This window comes from Dama dama, chromosome 18, assembly GCF_033118175.1.
Source record: "Dama dama isolate Ldn47 chromosome 18, ASM3311817v1, whole genome shotgun sequence".
In the NCBI taxonomy this organism is placed as follows: Eukaryota; Metazoa; Chordata; class Mammalia; order Artiodactyla; family Cervidae; genus Dama; species Dama dama.
Window position 1 is genome coordinate 11,781,412 of NC_083698.1, and position 20,841 is coordinate 11,802,252.

The following is a 20,841-nucleotide window of genomic DNA, read 5'->3' on the forward strand; positions in this document are numbered from 1 at the left end:
TGATAAACTTCCTGAAGTGTTTTAAGTGAAAACTTGTGATATTACAATGTATTTTTCAGTTATTAACTTCCTACATTAAAATGCTGCTTTGTTTGCGGGAATTTTTAAATTTCCAAGTACCTAAGGAAGATGTAGAGGTGGTCACTGTTTATGTGTGTTACACATACAGCCAGACCCACTCGTTTACTCTAGGGCTTAAAAGCAAGTGTGGCTCTAGTAGGCAAGAACTGGCTTTTCGATAGCATCACATTCCTACTGAGCCACAGCTTCTCGATCCTTTAACAACCCTGCATAACATTCCTACCTCAGATCCTTGATGACGGACAGTCTCCCAAACACAGTCAGCATCCGAGTCGGGCCGTTCGTGAGTGGAGCGTGCAGCAGGTTTCTCACTGGCTGGCGAGCCTAAATCTGGAGCAGTATGTCTCTGAATTCAGTGCCCAAAACATCACTGGAGAGCATCTCCTGCAGTTGGATGGGAATAAACTCAAGGTAAAGAACTGCATGTTACCGAGTGCAATTTGTATTACTAGTAGCACCTGAAATGTTTCCATTAGATAAGAGCCTTCTGCATAGCTGAGAGGTACTTCTCATCCACGGTCAGCAGAGAGGACATTGAATCATTTCCCAGTGGTAAAGGAGGTTTTGGAAAATTGCTGGGTTCTGAATTAAACAATAGGCTGCTGAGCGGGAGCGCTAGAGGTTCATCCATTGCTTCTGCCAAACAGCACGTGGTCCATGTCTTGACTCTGCTTGTTTCCTCTGTAGTGTGAGTTCTAATAATGGCCAGTGTGGACTCTCCACGACATTAAAGTTAAAATCCAGGTCCATGAATCTCCCCTTTGAACCCCTTTCTCCTCCACCCGCTGTGTTCCCTGCGTACCACTCTGAAACCAGGACCGCGTTCCCCGCAGAACTTCGTCCTCCCGCTGCAGCAGGCCATGTCGTCCCCTCCCTGCCATCACACTCTCATTGTCAGCTGCCCCGCCCCTCTCCTTTAGAGTCTGAGGTGGCACCTACCCCGTGGAGAAAGGGCAGAAGGAGCGCACAGCCAGCCCACCACCCCCACCCAGGCGCCCTGCTGGGCTGATGGCAGCCGAGTATCTCTTGACGGTCTTGAAAAGGTTAGAGCTCAATCAATAGCCTGTGAATATGAAGGCCCATCGACAGGCCTGTCCCTGTTGGGGAGATGGATGCATCCTGCTGTTGATTCTGAAGGTCGTGAAACATTGAAAATATGCAACCAGCTCCCCTTATGCTGACTTCCAAGCTTGTCAAGCAAGCTCCTCATTATGATCAGCCTTCCTTTATGGATCTGTCTGCAGGGAGGGAACGGCCAGTCATGCTGACAGGAACACTGCTGTCCTGGAGACATTTTTGGTCTCCGTTGTAAGTGAATACATTGGTAGAAAGGAAGCTGTTTCAGTTCCTCCTGCCCTTCTTGGAGCCCTCCAAGATGGGTGGCAGGTGCCTACTACTAGCTTCTGAAAATACTGATGAGTGTAGCAGTACTTTTGGCTGTAAATGGCTATAGCCCAGAGGTTGGAGAAGCAGAACTGTGCCCTTCTGCTATTCATTTGCCCATTAATCACTGGTTCAGAAAGCATTTACTTGCTGAGGTTTACATTGTACTGTGCTCGGGACTCCAAAGAGCAAAAGAACAAGTAAAGCTCAGCCCCACCGTTCGTAGATCTTTGGCAAATGTAGTCCGCTCCTCCTCATTTTCTGCCTCTTCGATTATGTGTGTATCAGTTGTTGAGTTTGGACTCTCTTGTGATATCAGCCTCATCATAAACAGAGGGGTCATCAGTCTTCAGATTGTTTGCGTATGTTTCCTTCTCAGGCCCTCGGAATGACATCATCCCAGGACCGAGCCGTGGTCAAAAAAAAACTGAAGGAAATGAAGGTGTCTCTAGAGAAGGCTCGGAAGGCCCAGGAGAAAATGGAAAAACAAAGAGAGAAGCTGAGGAGGAAGGAACAAGAGCAAATGCAGAGGAAGTCTAAGAAGACAGAGAGGATGGCCGCGGCCTCAGAGGGTGCTAGTGAGCAGTGACGCGCACCGAGACGCTTCCACCTCTCCTGCCCTGCTCTCCTCTGGAGGACGGAAGGACACTGATGACACGCGTTATGTGCTCTAGGCAGACTGGGGAACCGTGTGTTCAATAACTGCAATCTTCTGCGTCCATAGAGTACACTCTTAATCTTAACCTGCTGAAGTAATCCCAAGCCACCTTTGGTCTAGTAACAGACAGAGGGTCTCATTTGTGAGAGACATAAAGTAGCGGCGTTTCTCTGTGTCGGGCGGGTGGTGTCCCCTGAAGAACCAGCGTGACCCTGTCCAGCAAAAGCGTGACACACCCTGGCGTCGTCAGGGGCGCGCCATGCCTTTCCAGCGCGGGGTCCTGAAGCTGAGCCCTGGCGCAGGTCTGCATGGCCAGGAGCACCGCTCAGCCTTGAGATCGGGGCTGCAGAATCCACTCGGAGAGCAAGGTCCCCCATCATTGCCGGTGTCTGGACTGTGAGACAGCCCCACCGTGGAAATGTGGGTGCTCTGCCGTGTAATTACCGACTGTGGCTGAAAGCAGGCAAATTGTTCTGTTTGCTAGGCATCAGGAAGAGAGAAAAGAGTTACGCTTGCTTGCTAACCCCAGAAGGAAGCAAAAGCCTTAAGAATGTGGATGTGGATATTACTTCGGGGTTCCGAGGGTAACATTTATCCTCCAGATTTAGCCAAACAAAGGAAAATTCAAGCATTAATGCAGCCATGGGTACTGGGACCTGTTGTTTCCTTTGTTCAGTATTTCAGCAGCACCGACACACACAACACGGTTCCTTTTTTTCTCCAACAAATTGAACAGGAAATTGATTTTTAAGGAAGCCAGCATTTTCAGGTTTCCTCTCCTGGGGAACATTCGGGCTAGTCTTCAGCCTGACTGTGACACAGTCAGGAACTCATCACATATTTTCTACTCAAGATTTCCCAAGTGGGCTCAGTCAGAGTTTTAACAAATGTACTTTTAAGAAAAATAGAAATACCAGTTAGAGAAAAGTTAGATTTGACTAACATTCAACCAGAGAAGCAATTTTATTGAGCACACAGAATGTTCCCATAAAGGAGAGCTGGCAGTTATATTTTAGAGATGTTTTGAATGGTTTTTCTGAGCCAGTCTCTTTCATTCCTTGGAGATTTCCACTTTACAGTTAAAGTTTGTTTAAGACGGTACACACGATGCAGTCTCGCAGTGCAAGCAGTTGTCCTTATTTTAAAGCCAGTATTAAGGATTTCAGTGTTTCATCGAACTAATTCAAGTGCAGGAGAGTGGGGCAGATGGAGGAGAAAATAAACTCACCTCGAGAAATTTCAAATGATGGACTTTGCTGTTGTTGTTGCTCTTTTGCTTTTTATGCTCACGTATCTGGTTCTCTTAGCTGCATTGGCTGCAAAAATGAGGTCATCCACTTTTCAGAGGACGAGTTTCCAAACAAGAGTTGAGGCCAGATGAATTCCTGGACAAGTATTTTACTTCCTTTTCTTAGGTTTCAGGGGGGGTCTCAGTCCTATCTTCCACTGGAAAATGTTCTATACACAGAGCTTAGGGGAAAGCTTTCAAAGGTTACAAGTAACAAATAATGTTAAAGGGGCTTCTTACCATACAGGCCATCTCCTATTTGGAACATTGTGCTTTTTTTCTTTTTTTTTTTTTTTTGCTTGTCTGAATATTCAAAATCTAAAATTGTCTAAATTAGAGGTTTGTAATCTTGTTCCTCCCTAAGGCTCATTTCCTTTTCAGTACCAGAGTATTGTCTGTTAAGCTTCAGTCCCTTTGTCACTAGGTATAGATCATCTATTCGATCCTCAGAAACATAAAGTAACATTGTGTTTTATAATTATCAAAGTCACTACCTATTTTTCTTCTATCTTCATTTGGGGTATGATAATGAAACTGCCATACTGGAATCTCTATTAATATTTTGAGGTGTGTGGTGCTTTGTTATTTATTAATGTCATGAGAAACCAGGAACCACTATCAATTAACTACAAAATTCAGCAAATCTTTTCAATACTAAAAGACTAAATTAGTCAAAATCTGGTAATGCTAGTGCTTGCTGTTGTAAATGTCAGTGATTTTTGCTTATCTTTGGGGAAAAAAGTGATCTGGATCATACTGGAAGCTTCACTGTGTTCATTTTAGGAGTGGAAATAGAAGGATGATTATCTTATGTTTACACTTTGGTAATATTTGAAAATGGATGTATATACTGGAAATGTCTGTAAGTCTCAGTCTCTGCACATAATTTATGATTATATTGCATTTTTAAGTGTCTTAGGAGTATTGTTCTTTAACTTTATTTGTACACTTCCAATATTTAGATCAATGACCGGTTGACAATATTATAAATTGAATTCTTATTCTTCAAATCATTTATTTTGTATTATAACTGTTTTGATTTTTTTTAAGTTAAATTATAGTAATTTTAGATTTTAATGAGTTATTTTAAGTAATTAAAACTGCTAAAATTGATTTGATTGTCCAACAAAGGATAAAAAGTAAACAGATTGATAAAAGGATTTGAAAACAAAGGGAAGGACCTCAGATCTTGTGAACATTTTGTTTTACTATTATTTTCTTTATTGACTCTGGAGCATGATGCCTCATTGAGGTTCCAGTGTCTTATACAATCCTTACTTTAACGCTAGTGGTTTTCAGTATCCTTAAAATTTAACACAGAATTGTTGCTTCATGAACATTAAAGGCTTTGTATTAAATAGCTTTTTTTTATTTGCCAGAAAATGAACAAAAAGGGAATATCTGCTTACTTTGAACTGTATTCCCTAAACGACAGCTCGGTATGACGCCTGCAGTAGCCAAAAGTGTTTTGGGGGTACAGGTAATGCTTTAGGGGACAGGGAATTGTGGAGCGGCCAGATGGTAGACAGTGTTGTGTGAGCTGAGTGTCTGGGGCAAGGTGTTCCACTACAGGACTTAGATGACTGTATTTAAGACTGTCTCTCTTAAAGTAACTCACAGGTTATAAACAGTTTTCTCCCATTTTTTTTTTTTCCCTGAATCAGTTTACTGCAGTGATAAGTAGGGTGGAATCTTACTTTTGCCCGTTGGAACGCCCTGATGACGTCCACCATTGGTTTCATGACCACACAGCAACTCTGTGCTGGGGTCCTTTCATCGGGGCTGACGTGGGCTTCCCACCCTCACAGGGGGTCAGCGCTTCTGACCCGCCACAGCCCGTGACCGCAGTGAGACAGGCCCTGATTCCCAGCTCCGCCTTCAGGGGATGCGAAATGGGAACACTGGCTGCGCGGCTTTGTTGGAAAGCGAGGGAGAAGAGGCCAGGACAGGAGCCAAATGAGCCCTTGCCTTTTATCCTGTAGTCCCTGCTGTCCTGCAGCCTTGAGATACTCCAGGCCCAGTCTACTGCTAGGCCCAAGCCAGGGTTTTGATCTAGCACCTTAACTAGCCTTTATGGTTTTTTGCTGAAGACAAAATTTCTCTGTGAAATAGGACTAATACATGCTTTAGAATTATATTTTTAAAAGGTAAATGAAAATTAACATCTATGTTGCTATTCTAACTCATTTCTAAGTGTTAAAGATTATACAGGCCAGGCTGCAAGAGAGCAGATCCATGTCTGACCACAGTGTTCAAGAAGTTTCAAACTGAAAGGCATGTCTATGCTTCGGATGGGACGTAGCTCCTTGATTACATCGAGATATTTCCAAATTATCAACTTCCATTTGAGTAACTAAATTTACGGTCCCAATAGAGCTGTGGTTGAGAGGCGTTTCAGTTTGGACCGCAGTCACGAGGGTTCATGTCATTGGCTTGATCCCAAGTCCTTAGTGCTCTCTAAATGAAAAAGAAACGCTCAGTTTTTAAAATACCTTTTTCCAGTTTACCTTTAATCAAGGATCTACCTGTACACTGTTCTGAAACTAAGCATTTAAGGATGAAGTCCAGAAATGTCCGTATTTCCTTCTGGAATTGTTTTCATTATGAAGATGGGGGTGGGAAATAAATTCTTAGAAAGACTCCTTGTCATAAGAAATATGAATGTGCTTCAGAAATTTCACTCCTGAAGAACAGTCTGTGTATGCCGGCAGATCTTGTTTATATTTGTCTTAGGCATTTGCAGTCTCAGGAAAGTTGGTCTTGATCCAAAACACTGGGGGGAAAAAAAATAACACCAGACAGAACACCAGTAGTATTTAAAGTAATAGCATAGAATAGACCCAATGGAGAAGTCAGAAAGCAAAGAAAAACCCTACAGAAGTAATTTCTCCTGGAACATGGAAACATCAGGGTCTACCTGACGCTAAAGAGAGGATCCTTACGCTCTTGTGTGTGCACGTCTGTGTGGATGTGTTGAGGGAATCGTGTTTACTCAAAGGCTCACATGTGTGAGTGTGTGAACCAGCATGGCATGTGACCTGCTCTCAGACCCACAGAGTGGGGAATGAAAGAAACATCATGATTCCGATCCTTGGCCCCACACTAGCCCCAGCCCCCAGACCGCTAGGGACTCAAGAATGAATGCGGTAAAGAATACGAGAACAAGAGGCAACTTCTCAAGAATGTGCATGCCATTTGTGTTGATGTACAGAACTACATATGTGTGAATATATCTCCCACCATACATACACACACAGACTACCATCTCACGGCATAAAAAATAATTGTATATGGAACTTGGTAATGTCAGATAGGACCCCGAGCAGTATCATAGCCTTATTGCCACTTTTGTGTGTGTGTGTGTGTGTACATTGAATGGCACATGAGATTTTAAGAGATTTTTTTTAATGTATTTCTACTAAATGCACTTACCTTCTACATGTTTATATATTTTGGTAAAGTTGGTTTATTAGATACTCGGTATTTTAGTAACATGAAATTTCCTCACATGTTTGGCTAATGCTTTGATGTCAAGATTGCACATTGCTGAGTTGAAGCTCAGACGTTTATGCAGCTTCAGGCATTTTCAACTGCAGACTGCAGTTTCCTTGGCTAAAAATTGCACTGTGTGTTCCTGTGCATTCGCTCACGCTCTAAAATGCATTTGGTCACTGTGACACTGCAGTTGCTGACTGCTGTCTCTCTGACGGCAGCGTTGCTATCACAGGACCATTTATTTACTTCTTTTTTGGAGTGATGACATGGTTAGGTCATCACCAAATATAACACAAGTGGATGTGAGCATGAGTATGTTGTTGGAAAGTGTACAGTTCTGTTTCCTTCAGCTATCTGATTCACACACCCAGATTTCCTGTTAAAAGAACAATTGGCCAAAATAATTAAGTCACCTTAACAAGTGGAAATTAAGAGGCACTCCAGCTAGGTAGCATCTCCCAACAACATCAGATTTAGTTAGTGCTTAGAGAAAACCCTGAAATATATATGTTTATGTTTTCCTTAATATTATTTATGATCATCACTACTGCTTTTGTATTTTTTAATGGTGTCACAGTTAAACCACTAGTTCACCTACATATCACTAACTGGCCGGCTGAAAACGCGCGAGAGAAAATGAATTCTATTCCGTTGTTGAGAAGTTGGTTTATTTTCATCTTTCTTTCTGTATCACTAAAAGGAAAAGAGTTGTTTGAAAATCATTTTAAGTTCGATAAGTACGGATAGCATGTTATCTGAAAATTTTAATTTGTACATTTTGATGTCTGATCATCTGCATGGAAGAGACAATAGTGCCACGTCTGGATTGTTCTCTTGTGCTTGGTTAATATGTACTTCTCTAGATTGTTCTGTTTCAAACGCCATTTCTTACTCTTCGGTTTTCAGAGGCATTCAAAGCAAAATATCACAGTGGTCCTTTGTTTTCTGACCAATCTAAATATACCTGTGATTAAATTTCATTTGTTAGTGTAAATAAATTTCTTGCCAATGAGTATTATTGTTGTTAGACAACGAATGCAATAAAAAGAGAAATACTAAGATCTGTCAAAGTAATGTTTTTTTTTTTTTTTCCTCTTCTATTTTCACATTCAACTAAAACAAGCCTTGACTGGGTAAACCAGTATTAACTGTCAAAATACATCTATCAATCAGGAGCAAAGTGCACATTTTCCATGGAAATGACACTAAAAATAAATTTTGGCCCTGGTAAAGTGTAAATTGGCAGCTAGAATGGCATTTGAAAGCACAGTTACGGAACTGGGAATAAAGTTAAAAGATCAAAGCTTCCACTAGAAGTTCCCTCGACCATCTTTCTATCCACGTCATCACCATCACGGCTTCTGTTACCTACCAGCCAGGAGCAGGCCTGTGGCCAGTCCACAGACTGGCCGCTGGCCTCACATGGCATGGGGCAAGCTTCAAGTCAGGCCATCCCAGAGCAAGGGCTTCCTTTCAACAGTTTGATTCCTAATGCCTTAAATGTTCAGAAGGCTGAATATAACAAAAGAGGGATATTAATTTCTCTCACACACTCTCAGGCCATAATTTTTTTGTGCCTAAACCTTTGGCAGTGCACAAATTTTGATCTGAGCATCATGGAATAAATGCACCAAGCTGTTCTCTTCCTTGGAGTTGTCATGAAATTTCTAACCAAGGGGAAGCATGTTTCCCTTTCTGAATGATCTGGAGCATAAGCTATGTCAAATTGGATAACTTTCTTTTGGGGGCAGAATTTGCTTATTCTGCCAAGAACAAGAGAGAACAGAGTATAGTCATTTTATTGATATCAAGTGATTCTTTTCAAAGGAAATATCCACCAAAGCACCACAGCCATTGATAGTCTCAAAACAGTGTTTTCGAGGATCCAGTTCAAGGGCCGTGAATGGCACCACTGAATCACTGAGCACTCATCGGCACAGGATATTATGCTCGCTGAAATCGGGATTAAGATAACTCTAATCCTGAAGTGAATAAAGTGTTCTTTTGATCCAAACAAGATGTTCCTATTTGTTACTTTAAGTCAGGGGTCTTGAATTATCAGCAGTTGGCAGTTCTCAATTTCTCTGCAGAGCATTTTCCCCAAAATGCCAGACCATCATCATGGAACATGCCTCAATAAAACTTTGTTTTTAATGGGTCTGCCTTGTCATCCCAAAGAAATAAACCAGACTGGAAACCATACCTTCAAAACAGACAAATAAATGAAGATGGGTAACCTTTTCATACCAGCTTTTATAAGAAAATGATAGAGTCATCTTCTCTTCCTCATCACATCTCTCAGAAGATAACCAGAGGTTGTTGATATTTTCTACTTTTTTATTTGTTTACATTTTCATTGCTTTCTATTTGTTTATGTTTTCATTGCTTCCTTCTTAGCCTCCACAGCAAGTGAGAATAAGAAAAGAAAATAGGAAATAGGAAAAGAAAACCTACCTCTGCACCACTTCAACAACAATATTGTCTTTGAGGGCACTTGGTTTTACCTGAATCAATTATGGGCTTCCCTCTATATCCAGTCATCGAAGTGAACAAACTCCTTCCTTTTATCAAGTCAGAGAAACTAAAATGTACAATTTGTGTTGAAATAACAGACACTCACTCATCATGGTCAGGTGTGATGACACTCCCAAGAATTTGAAGATTTCCCTGCTTGCCGTTGCTAGAGGAGAACTGGATGAGCAAGAGTAAGAGGGGGGGTCGGGGTAATTTAGGTTTATGTTTACTGCAGGCGTGCTCAGCTCAGTCATGTCCAACTCTTTGCAACCCCACATAGACTGCAGCCCACCAGGTTTCTTGGTCCGTGGGATTTTTCCAGACAAGAATACTGGAGTGGATTGCCCTTCCTTTCTCCAAGGGATCTTCCTGACCCAGGAGTTGAATCCACATCTCCTGCATTGGCAGGCAGACTCTTTACCACTGAGCCATTACTGGGAATGTCGTATCTGGGAGGGAAAATGGGAATGAGTCTGAGTGCGCCAGGAAGTGCGACGGTCAGGTGAGCCTGGGGCTGAGGACGCCTCGGTAGCACCTCCGGCTCTGCATGCTGGGGCACTGACATCGTGTGACATCATCCTGCTCCCTGACAAGACAGGACAGGCAGCAGTAAGCTCACGTGCTCCAGGGAACACGTATTTTCGGGAGAGGACTTTCTGGGTCACATAGAGTTAAAATATTTAAGACCTGACAGCTGATGTAATGATTTTAGCAATTTTATTTAAAGGATTTTCATTGGTAAGTGAGGTTTTCAGATATTCCAAGACTGATTTGATATTACACGCCCAAAAAAGCCATATGCGTAGTATCTGTTCCCAGCTAAACAGACCTCCATCTCCTGTGATGTCCAAGTTTCGGGTCAGCGTTCACTGTTGAGATCCCTGTGGCCCCTCAGATGTGGCAGCAGTTGTCGTGAAGAGCTCCCACTTGTCAGGGCCCGGGTGCAGATCAGCCAGTCAGAGCTCACAGTAAAGAGCTTTGTGGAACACGGTTCCAACCAGCATTTTCCCCTTGTACACAGAAGCCACCGTACTTCCATGTAACACTTTACCATCCTCTGCATAAACCACTGTAACTTTGGGTTCTTCTGTTAAAATGTTCTGGATTTGCAGTACCTATCCAAAAATAACATTACATTAGTATTTTTTAAAGTCACTCGAGACATAACTTTAAATATGGGGTCATTTCTCCATAAGAAGAAACTGTTAGGTGAACCACATGTTGTTCCAAAATGACTCTCTATAGATATCTATTTCCTCATTGGCAAAAATGACAGATTCTGATCAGATCATCTTTAACAAAGATAGACACCCTAGAGACCTATAGAAGCAAGAACCGTGAGGCAGTCACATAGCCTGGGTATGAGACCATCAGGAGCACCGTGGTACACTGCAGGATGGAGCTGAGGTCCAAAGTATTACCATGCTGGAATTCAGGCCAGTTTTTGTGTCTTTTCAGGTAAGCTTGGAATTTAGATGTTTACACTTAATTCTTGGTTTTTAAATATGGGAATAAAAACAAAACAAAAAAAAAAAGAGTGTTGCCCAAAAAGCGCATACCTCTCCTCCACACTCATTATTCCTCTGAACTTAAGGCCCCAAATCCTAATACGTAAGATTTTATGAGTTCAGTTTCTTTCATTTAGTTGAGCAGAAATGTGATTATATCATTAGCAGCAGTATAGTAGTATTCAAGTTGACTACACACGACAGCCAATATTCGACAATTTTGGCCAGTGGTGATTTCACATGAGTCACATACTATCACAAGCTTACTGTGAGGCAGGAGCCCAGGGTTGTATCTGGGATCTCCCACTTTCTGTTCCTCTCTCGTCTGTAGAATGAGACGGGTGGGGCTGCGTGCTGTGCCGCTTCAGTCCTGTCTGACTCTGTGCGACCTTCTGGGCGGCAGCCCACGAGGTTCCCCTGTCCATGGGATTCTCCAGGCAAGAATACTGGAGTGGGTTGACATGCCCTGCTCAGGTGGGACTATATTAACTCTAAATTCCCTTTCATCTTTAAGTTGGTGTTCTTCTGAAGGCTTTAAGATAAAATACAATGACTTGAAGAGCAGATACTGACATACAGAAACACTGAATATGACAGATTAGGAAGGCTTGTGCTTGATTATTAAAAGGTCCATGCGCGCATTTAAAAGGACCACCCCAAAACAGCTGGCACCAAAAATAGATGTTTTAGGAAACTGTTAAAGCATTCACATGTCGTAGTTACTTACTGGGAAATAGTTGATGGTGCACCTTGGCTTTAGGAAGCCACTTTCTATTAAAACTAAGTCACTCTTCTGGGGGGCAGTGCATTAGATAATGGATGGTTATTACTTTTTGCTATTCTTTACCAGATTCATCATTAGAAAGGAAGCATTTTTTTTTCCAGAACAGCAAACTGAGTCCATGCTGTAGCAAATGGTTCAAGTTCACCAAATGAGCTTACAAGCGAGAACAAATTAGAATCTAACATTCTGCCCAGTTCTGAACAGTGAACACGCCACAGCATACATTTCCTCAATTCTACTGAGCATACCATCCAGCAGTCCTAATAGCTAAGAACTAGCAAAAGGCACAAAGGATTGCCATTCACCATAATCACAACTGTCTTGTAAACCCAGAGAAAAGGTTATGAAGGGCCAACATGTAATTGGAAATACATATTTGGCTTTTGTTTCTTATCTAAGAGACACAGACTTAAAAAAAATTTTTTTAGGGGTAATGAGACTGACTCTTAAAGCTTTAAAAAGAATGCACGCTCAGTTGCTCAGTCATGTCCAACTCTGCAACCCTATGGACTGAAACCCACCAGGCTCCTCTGTCCATGGGATTATCCAGGCAAGAACACTGGAGTGGGTTGCCATTTCCTCCTCCAAGGGAACCCCTTAAAAAGAATGCATAACAGTAAACTACGCCAAAAAGTATACCAAGGACTTGATGTAAATAGCCAGCATAATTAGTACAAACTGAAAGCCGAGTAGAAAACCCTAGTTAAGTCACAGTAAACATTCAAATTCTCACAGCAAAGTGAGTTTCAAATTCTTGCTTGCACTGTCAAAATAATCCACTGGAAAAAAGGCCATTGACATGAATAGAGTCTTCGGGTACTAAAACTAAGATAGAAGAGGTCTTTCAAGCTCAGATCTTTCCAGCAAGGATTTATGTTCCCATTCTGTCTGGAAGGTTTGGAGACAATGGTGTCTCTGCTTTACAACTGCTCTATTACACGAACTGGCAAATGTACTAACACCCAGGAAAAGGATGTTGGATAGGAAGGCAGGTAACACACAAATGTGTAGACCATAACAATGTGGTCTGTTGTATTTTTTAAACTATTGTGAATGGCCAAGTCGGAGAAACTGACTACTGAAACAAAGATACGGAGCCCAACCCCGTGCTCTCCAGACTCACCCTCCACTCTGCTCAGCCTTTCTGGAGCCTGCTCGGGGCTCCCTGGCCCTCCACCTCCCAGCAGCAGAGAGGATGGGCAGCCTGAGAAGGAGGCCGAGTGTCTACCCAGGCGCCCCCGCCCCGTGTGGGGCCGCAGCCGCATCCGGCTGGCTCCATCCCTCAACCAGAGGCCAGTTCCCCGCCCAGCACCTTCTCCGCACACAGCTCTCGCCTTGTGTGGGCTTCCGGTAACCATGCCTACCTCCCGGGGGGCCCTGGGGTAGCACGTTACCCTCCCCCCGTTCATTTCCCTCCCTGTGCCCGCACCTCTGTACACAGCGCCCTCATTAAAACCCCCCACATCACCCAGTTTGCAGGTACCATCTGTCTCCCACCTAGACTCAGTCTCAAATGCCTCCCAAAGTCAAATTCCATTTTTTATCAGATCATTTAGGTCATTTATCCACGTCTCCCTTTTATTGGCACATTTTTTGAGATTTATGTTTTCAACAGAAAACTAGCTGGGAATGAGGGTGCTGACATGAGTCTTTTCTCAAACTAACCTCTGATCCAGGAGGATTCTCCGGGTCATAGGAGAAGATTTTCATGCCATTGGGGTGGCAGCCAACCCAAAGGTCCCCTGTCACAGGATCCACGGATATGTTATCCACGAGTGTGTTACAGTCCAGAGACTTGTAGATGAAAACCAAGGGGAGAAAGACAAAAAGCAATAAAAAAAATTTGAGAGGAGATGGAGCAATACATTAGAGAAAACTCACGGCGTTCTTGGGCAGCGTACACCTGCTCCAGGGATAAGACGATTCTGCCCCCTGCCCCATTTCAGTAGCACTCAGGGAATTCCTCTAGCTCTCCATCTGTGTCAGTATTTTGCCATTTTCCAGAACGTGAGGAAAGGGGAAGATCAGAAAAACCAAGAAAGACTATTAAAAGTGATATGAAAGCACTTGGACTAACATCAGTGCATGAACTTAAAAACTGAAAGTGGAAAAAAAAAGTTTTCAGTGCAGCATAGAACAGTTCCTTCTAAGAAACGGCATGTGCAAATGATATTTTTATAAGCATTCAGAAAACAAAAAGGATATGTGGATTCATTTCTGATGAGAGCATCAGTGAAGTGTAGGCTCTTCTTTAATGGCTAATCATAGGCTGTGCAGCCAGAGGAGAAATGGTCACCCGGGGTCTAATTTGTGCCTTAAAGTTGAGGAAGAGTTTCTCCTTCAGCTTCCTGATGTTATTCAAGTCCCTGTTCTTCTGCTGTTTATTTTCTAAATATAAGTTGCAAGCGTGTGTTGACTGCACAGATTGCTGTCACTGCTCTGTACCAGGATCATAAATAATACCAACCATTCTTAATTCCATCATTCATCATCTTGGCTGCGTTCTACTGGGGAGAAATAGCATCTATTTGTCTACCTCTAACTCTCAGTTGGATAAGCAATATCTACCATGTACCTCAAACAGAGGCCAGCATACCTCAGTGCCCAGAGAGCCTGGAATAACTGGCGGCGACTCATCACAAAGGCCAGAGCATGGGCAGCCAACCCTGAAAACCCTGTGCTTTCCACTCAAAGTGCGAGCTCTCCCCACCTGGCTGTGACGGGACGAGGATGCTCAAGGGTTGAAGCAGGGCCTCCTTTTCACCTTCACGCAGCGCCATCACTCATTCCTACCATGGAAACAGGCAAGTTTGGCCAAGGGAGGTGGTTGAGTAAACATCCTCTGGCCAAAATCATCTCCAAGTCTCCTCCATCCCCAAACCCCATCTACCCCAGTGTCAGGCATTCTAGGCAGATATGTTAAATTCTTCTTCTTTTTTTTAATCAGAGCATAATTGCTATACAATGTTGTCTGTGTTAGTTTCTGCTGTATAATGAAGTGGATCAGCTATCTATCTATATAGATAGATAGGGAGGGGATATATATGTGTGTGTGTGTATCATCCCCGCCCTCTAGAGCCTCCCTCTCACCCCCAGCTGCCATCCCACACCTCTAGGTCATCACAGAGCATCGCTCTGAGCTCCCTGTTCTTTCCAGCAGGTTCCCACTAGCCATCTAGTTCACACTTGGGAGCGTCGATATTCAGTACTACTCTCTCAATTGGCCCCACCCTCCCCTTCTCACAGTGTGTCCACATGTCTGTTCTCCACATCCCTGCCCTATTGCCCTACAAATCGGTTCATCTTTCTGGGAGGAAAATGTTTGTTTCAGGGCGCTGCTACTATCTTAGAAGGGGTCATGGCCAACCAGTGAATTCCGGAGCAGATAAAAACTTGCAGAGATGAGGGTAGGCAGTGAGAGGGGGAGGACCCAGAAGCCTCGGGACCCATTCATTCTTCACACCAGTAATAAGCTCCTGCCACGTGCACCAGCTGAGCAAGGGGCAGGACTGTTCTGCCCAGGAAGAGCTGGACAGTCCAACAGGGAGCCCATCCTGGCCTCAGCAATAAACTCTTCCCTTGCAAATCCATGATTCCCAGCAATACCAACTCACCAAGACGCAGGTACAGACCATGTGTCACACTTCCACAAAGTCCAGTGGAAACGTTTGCATTCCTTGGTCAAGGAAACTTAATAAATGATTCTCTTTGGGGAAAATGGTATCCTCTATTAAAAAACATCCCAGTTTTTAGAGAACTGGAACTCACTGAAGTGAGACTAATTCATTGACTGTGTCTTAGAAAATGTTTTGAAGAAGGGATCATTTTTATTGTGGTAAAATATGCATAACATGAAATTGGTCATTTTAACCATTTTTCAGTGTACAACTCAGTAGCATCAGGTGCATTCAAAATGCCACGAATCCATCACATTCCATTCCCAGACCCTTTCATCATCCCAAACAGAAGCTGTACCAAATAGCTCCGCATTCCTCCCTTCCCCGTCACCTGGTCACCCCATCCTGCTCTCTCCTTATGAATTTGCCTCTTCTAGGTACCACATATAAGTGGAGTCAGAATATTTGTCCTTTTGTGTCTAGCATAAGGACTCTTATGCTAAGTATTCCTAGCATAATAACGTCACTTAGCATGTCTTCAAATTCATTGGTGTTCGAGCATGAATCACTCCATTCCTTTTTAGGGCTGAGTAATATTTCATTCCATGTATACACTACACTTAGGACACAGACCCATCCACATTTCATCACAAATTCTAATATCAACCCCAGCTAGTTTGTCAAACTTCTTGGCACTCCAGTAGTAATCAACTGGACTTGATTAACATGATCCTCCAAAAGAAAGAATGACATTACCTAGTTGAGGAGGGGGAAGTCTCACCTGAATTATTATGCCAGGACACCAGCAGGATTTTCTGCCAGAAGTGGGAGCCAAACCTGAAATAAACTTTGCCCTCAATCAACAGGAGTAGGACCTTTATTGTTCGGTGTTGAATGTACCTTGGCTGGGGTTTTATTCTTATAAAATCCTTTAACTTTCAGTTTGCAGAAGTATCTACAGAATTTGTTTTTATCCCCTCAGCCAGTCTGAGTGTGTGAAATTCCATTTTACTGCAGCGAATACCAAACTAGGCCTGTCAACGATTTTTAGTGTCAAACATGATATTACATGTGATGGGGCTTCGAGGTAATTTCCTCGGAATAAAGCCCCTCACGACGGTCCCTGAGAAGCGCTGACGGGCACAGTCACAGGCGGCAGCGCTGCACAGCGCCGTGGGCAGTTCTGGCGGGGGAGAGACTTTTCTAAAGCATCATTTTCATAATGCTCCACTTTACTCACACTTCTTCTTTCCGCTCCTTTGTGTTTTTACCCCTCTTGATCCAAACCTTCAGACCGGATCAGAATTGGTACAGGTAAAGATGAACCACTGAAGAATGCCCCGGCCCAGCGTGTTAATTTAACAATTCATTTGTTGAGTGCGTACTGGGTGTGGGAACTGTCCCCGGAACACACAGAGAAAGTATCTGTCCCGTGACACTTATACCCTCGTGGGACAGGCAGACAGACACTGGGGAGGAGAAGAAAAACGTGAATGCAAAACGTGTTAGAAAGGATGCTGAAGGGAAAAAAATTAAGCCATAAGAGAGATAGGAAGTGCGTGTGTGCGCGCGCATTTGTCTCGGGAGAAGCAGAGTTGTAAGTTAAGAGTAGGCAGCTGGGGAAGGCCTCACTGAAATGACATTTCAGTGAAATCTGGAAAGATGTGAAGGAGAGACGTGTGAAGGAGGAAGAATACCGCAGCAGAGGGACAAGTGCTCCATCCTGAGGAAGCACATTGCCAGGAGAGTTCCAGAAATACTCAGACAGGACAGGCTCAGCAGCGGGGCCACGGGCTGGAGGCAGAGCTGGTCATGGGACCACCTGGTGGCCATCTCGAGTACCTGGGCTTCGTAAGTACTGTGCTGAGTGCTGTTGGGTGCAAGCTGAGGCTATTGTCTGTTCTATCAGCGTGGAGGAGGAAAGAGGGGAAGGAGGGGAAGAGGAAGGGAGAGAGGAGGGAAGAGAGAAGTGAAGAACACACTTCCAAGCCGGAAATTCACGAGAACAGAGAGAATCAAAGTTACAGAGATGATGTGTGTGGTCTGCCACGTCCCACTCTGCCGCCGAGCAAAAGTGAACAACAAATCCAGACGATGCTGATGCCTCCTAATAAAGGAGTGAAAAATTGGTTCTCACCCACTCCAATTAGACAATCCTTTTTCCTCACTTCTAATTTCACAAATCAATTAGAATCTAATTATCACCCCACAAACTTATAGTGTTAATACATCTTACCTTCAATGGAGTTAAAGTCCAATTAGCATGCTTTTCATACACATGAATCTTATGAGCCAGCAATTCAGCTATGTAGACATACCTTCAAAGAAGAAAGAGCTACATCAAAGCCCATGAAGGAAGCAATTCAGAAGGTTACCATGAAGGCAAAATAACTCTTCCTGGGGGAGAACTTTGCTCAGAGACTGGCAAACGGAAGCTGTCTCAAAACACACTGGATTCTGAAGGAACTCAATGAGTTGATGGTATACAGGGGAGTTTTAATCCCTGAAAACTTATTTCAAAAGATGGGAAACTATTTGGCCCTAACTAGTAGGCAAGGAATTTAACTCTAACGCCAGTTCTTAGCATCTGGAAGCAGAAGCATGACATCGCTTTTCTTGGTTTGTCAACATAACGGCAAGCCCCAGGTTCTGCATTTCACCCCTTGATTTAGGCCATAGGAAATACAAGAGAAGACAAGTGCTTGGCCTGGATCTGAGAGAAGACTCCCTCCCCTCTACGTGAGGACAGTGTCACATTCATCATAAAGACCTCTGGCCAGTCTAAGCACAGTGCCTCCCAGAACAAAGAGAGAAATGACTGTGTGATTATCTGCTATTTTTGAAGACCAGGAGATGATATGAGTAATTGAAAACTGTGCTGCTTTCTCTGTATACGTTACTACCCTCTGAATATGTTACTAGCCCTCTAAGTACGTTACAAATGCTTGATGATACGAGATGAAGAGGATTTTATACACACACCACTCTTACCCAAAGTGTGGTCCCCAGACCCGCCCTGTGAATTATTTAAAGGTGACCACCAGAAAATAATATGAATCAACTACATCACTAAGCATACTACTTATGAAGCTGACTTTTTCCCCATAGTAACACTTCCTTGATGAAGGAAGCAGTGGCTTGATTTACATTTTGGCACAAAATCTCTGTCATGTCACAAACCAGTGCTACGGATATAAACATACTCACAAACTGTTAATCTCATGATACACTCAAAAATCTTCCTTCAAAGCAAGCAAAATCAAACTAAATGTTTTTTGTATGTACCCCCTCTTGAAATGCACTCCCCTCAAAAAAGGAATTTAAAAGAGTATGCATGCTCAGCTGTTCAGTCGTGTCCGACTCTTTGTGACCCCATGGACTGTAGCCCACCAGGCTCCTCTGTCCATGGGATTCTCCAGGCAAGAATACTGGAGTGGGTTGCCCTGCCCTCCTCCAAGGGGTCTTCCCAACGCAGGGATCGAACCCTTGCTTCTTGTGTCTGCTGCACTGGCAGGTGGAGTCTTTAGCACTGCACCACCTGGAAAGCCTTAAAAGAGTATGCCTTCACAAAATAGTAAATTATGATTTGATATATTTTACCCCCTGGAAATTAAGATATTTTACATTTTCCCCAATTTCCTTTTACTGGAATAACATGCTAGAATGTATCCCCTTTTTAGAAGATGAATATGCTCTAAATATGTCGAATGAGACTCTCGGGACAAACGTGGTATTTTAAGGAGTTCACGTACTTGCTGTCAGGTGACATGCTGATTCCATTAGCAAAATCAAATCCACTGGCCACCACTCGAACGTCATCTGGACTGTAGTAAACAACATTTGACCATGCTAGACCCAAATATAATTCCCAGGATCTCATGTAGTGGTCAACAAAATAGTGATCATTGGTGGCATAGAAGTGTTCACGGCCCACAGCGACAAGGTCATTCAAACTGCAATTGAAACATACACATATGACACAGGCGGGTGAAGGCATGGTACCTGGCAGGCTCACACACTGGCGTTCATGAAAATACACTCGTAAAATCAGAATGTGCGACGGAAACTTCACAATAGCTGTTACAGCCCAGAATATGTGCAATCAGTCCTGCCTATGCAATCCTCGAAGACAGTAATTACCTGAAGAAACCCGAAGAGGTTATTATAGCAAAGGAACGGAACAAAACCTATTAACTGTGTCGTGGAAAAAAGTGCCGTGGAAAAAAGTGCCGTGGTGTGTGTGTGTGTGTGTGTGTGTATAGACAGACTAAGCTCCACAGACATTAAATTAATCCAGGAATCATTATCCAGGCCACATTGGTTTATGCTCGTATAGAGCAGTTCAAGGCAGTGCCAGGCAGTGGGAAAAAACCCGACAATCTTGAGACTCACATTTTAGTTATAGCTCTGCTACATGGACCAACAGACTGGTTCTAAATAAGGAAAGGAGCACGTCAAGGCTGTATGTTGTCACCCTGCTTATTTAACTTACATGCAGAGTACATCATGAGAAATGTTGGACTGGATGAAGCACAAGCTGGAATCAAGATTGCCAGGAGGAATATCAATAACCTCAGAAACACAGATGACACCACCCTTATGGCAGAAAGTGAAGAACTGAAGAGCCTCTTGATAAAAGTGAAAGAGGAGAGTGAAAAAGTTCGCTTAAAGTTCTCAACATTCAGAAAACTAAGGTCATGGCATCTGGTCCCATCACTTCATGGCAAATAGATGGGGAAACAATGGAAACAGTGACAGACTTTCTTTTCTTGGGCTCCAAAATCACTGCAGATGGTGACTGCAGCCATGAAATTAAAAGACACTTGCTCCTTGGAAGAAAAGCTATGACCAACCTAGACAGCATATTAAAAGCCAGAGACATTCTTTGCTAACAAAGGTCCAGCTAGTCAAGGCTATGGTTTTTCCAGTGGTCATGTATGGATGTGAGAGTTGGACTATAACAAAAGCTGAGAGCTGAAGAATTGATGCTTTTGAACTGTGGTGTTGGAGAAGACTCTTGAGAGTTCCTTGGACTGCAAGGAGATCCAACTAGTCCATCCTAAAGGATGTACTGAATATTCATTGGAAGGACTGATGCTGAAGCTGAAACTCCAATACTTTGGCCACCTGATGCGAAGAGCTGACTCATTGGAAAAGACCCTGATGCTGGGAAAGATTGAAGGTGGGAGGAGAAGGGGACGACAGAGGATGAGATGGTTGGATGGTATCACTGATGCGATGGACATGAGCTTGAGTAAGTTCTAGGAGTTGGTGATGGACAGGGAAGCCTGGCGTGCTGCAGCCCATGGGGTCACAAAGAGTCAGAACTGAGCGACTGAATTGAACTGCTACTATTAGCTATGTAATCTAGGGAAAGTTAATCATTTAATATGCCAGGGCCTCAGTTTATTTATCTGTTAAAGAAAAAAAAGGAGGAGGTCAACTGGTCTATCGTCCAGCCTTACAGGGTCACTTTCAGCTATAAAGTTTCATGATTCTAAACGGAGTGACAT

The 20,841-nt window shown here is 43.3% G+C and overlaps 2 protein-coding genes across 2 annotated transcripts in view; one reads left to right on the plus strand and one right to left on the minus strand.

Annotated features, from left to right (window-relative positions):
• The window catches only part of PPP1R9A (protein phosphatase 1 regulatory subunit 9A), a 322,249-nt gene extending 314,285 nt beyond the window's left edge, over positions 1-7,964 (plus strand). The window contains exons 20-21 of the mRNA XM_061164924.1: positions 310-492; positions 1,844-7,964. Coding sequence (XP_061020907.1) covers positions 310-492; positions 1,844-2,053 — 393 coding nt within the window. The 3' untranslated portion in view covers positions 2,054-7,964. The remainder of the gene's footprint in view (positions 1-309; positions 493-1,843) is intronic.
• A 2,411-nt stretch (positions 7,965-10,375) lies between these two features.
• PON1 (paraoxonase 1) overlaps positions 10,376-20,841 on the minus strand; it is a 31,127-nt gene continuing 20,661 nt past the window's right edge. Inside the window, exons 6-9 of the mRNA XM_061164929.1 lie at positions 19,081-19,281; positions 17,565-17,646; positions 13,377-13,505; positions 10,376-10,534 (exon numbers count right to left, since the gene is read on the minus strand). Coding sequence (XP_061020912.1) covers positions 10,376-10,534; positions 13,377-13,505; positions 17,565-17,646; positions 19,081-19,281 — 571 coding nt within the window. The remainder of the gene's footprint in view (positions 10,535-13,376; positions 13,506-17,564; positions 17,647-19,080; positions 19,282-20,841) is intronic.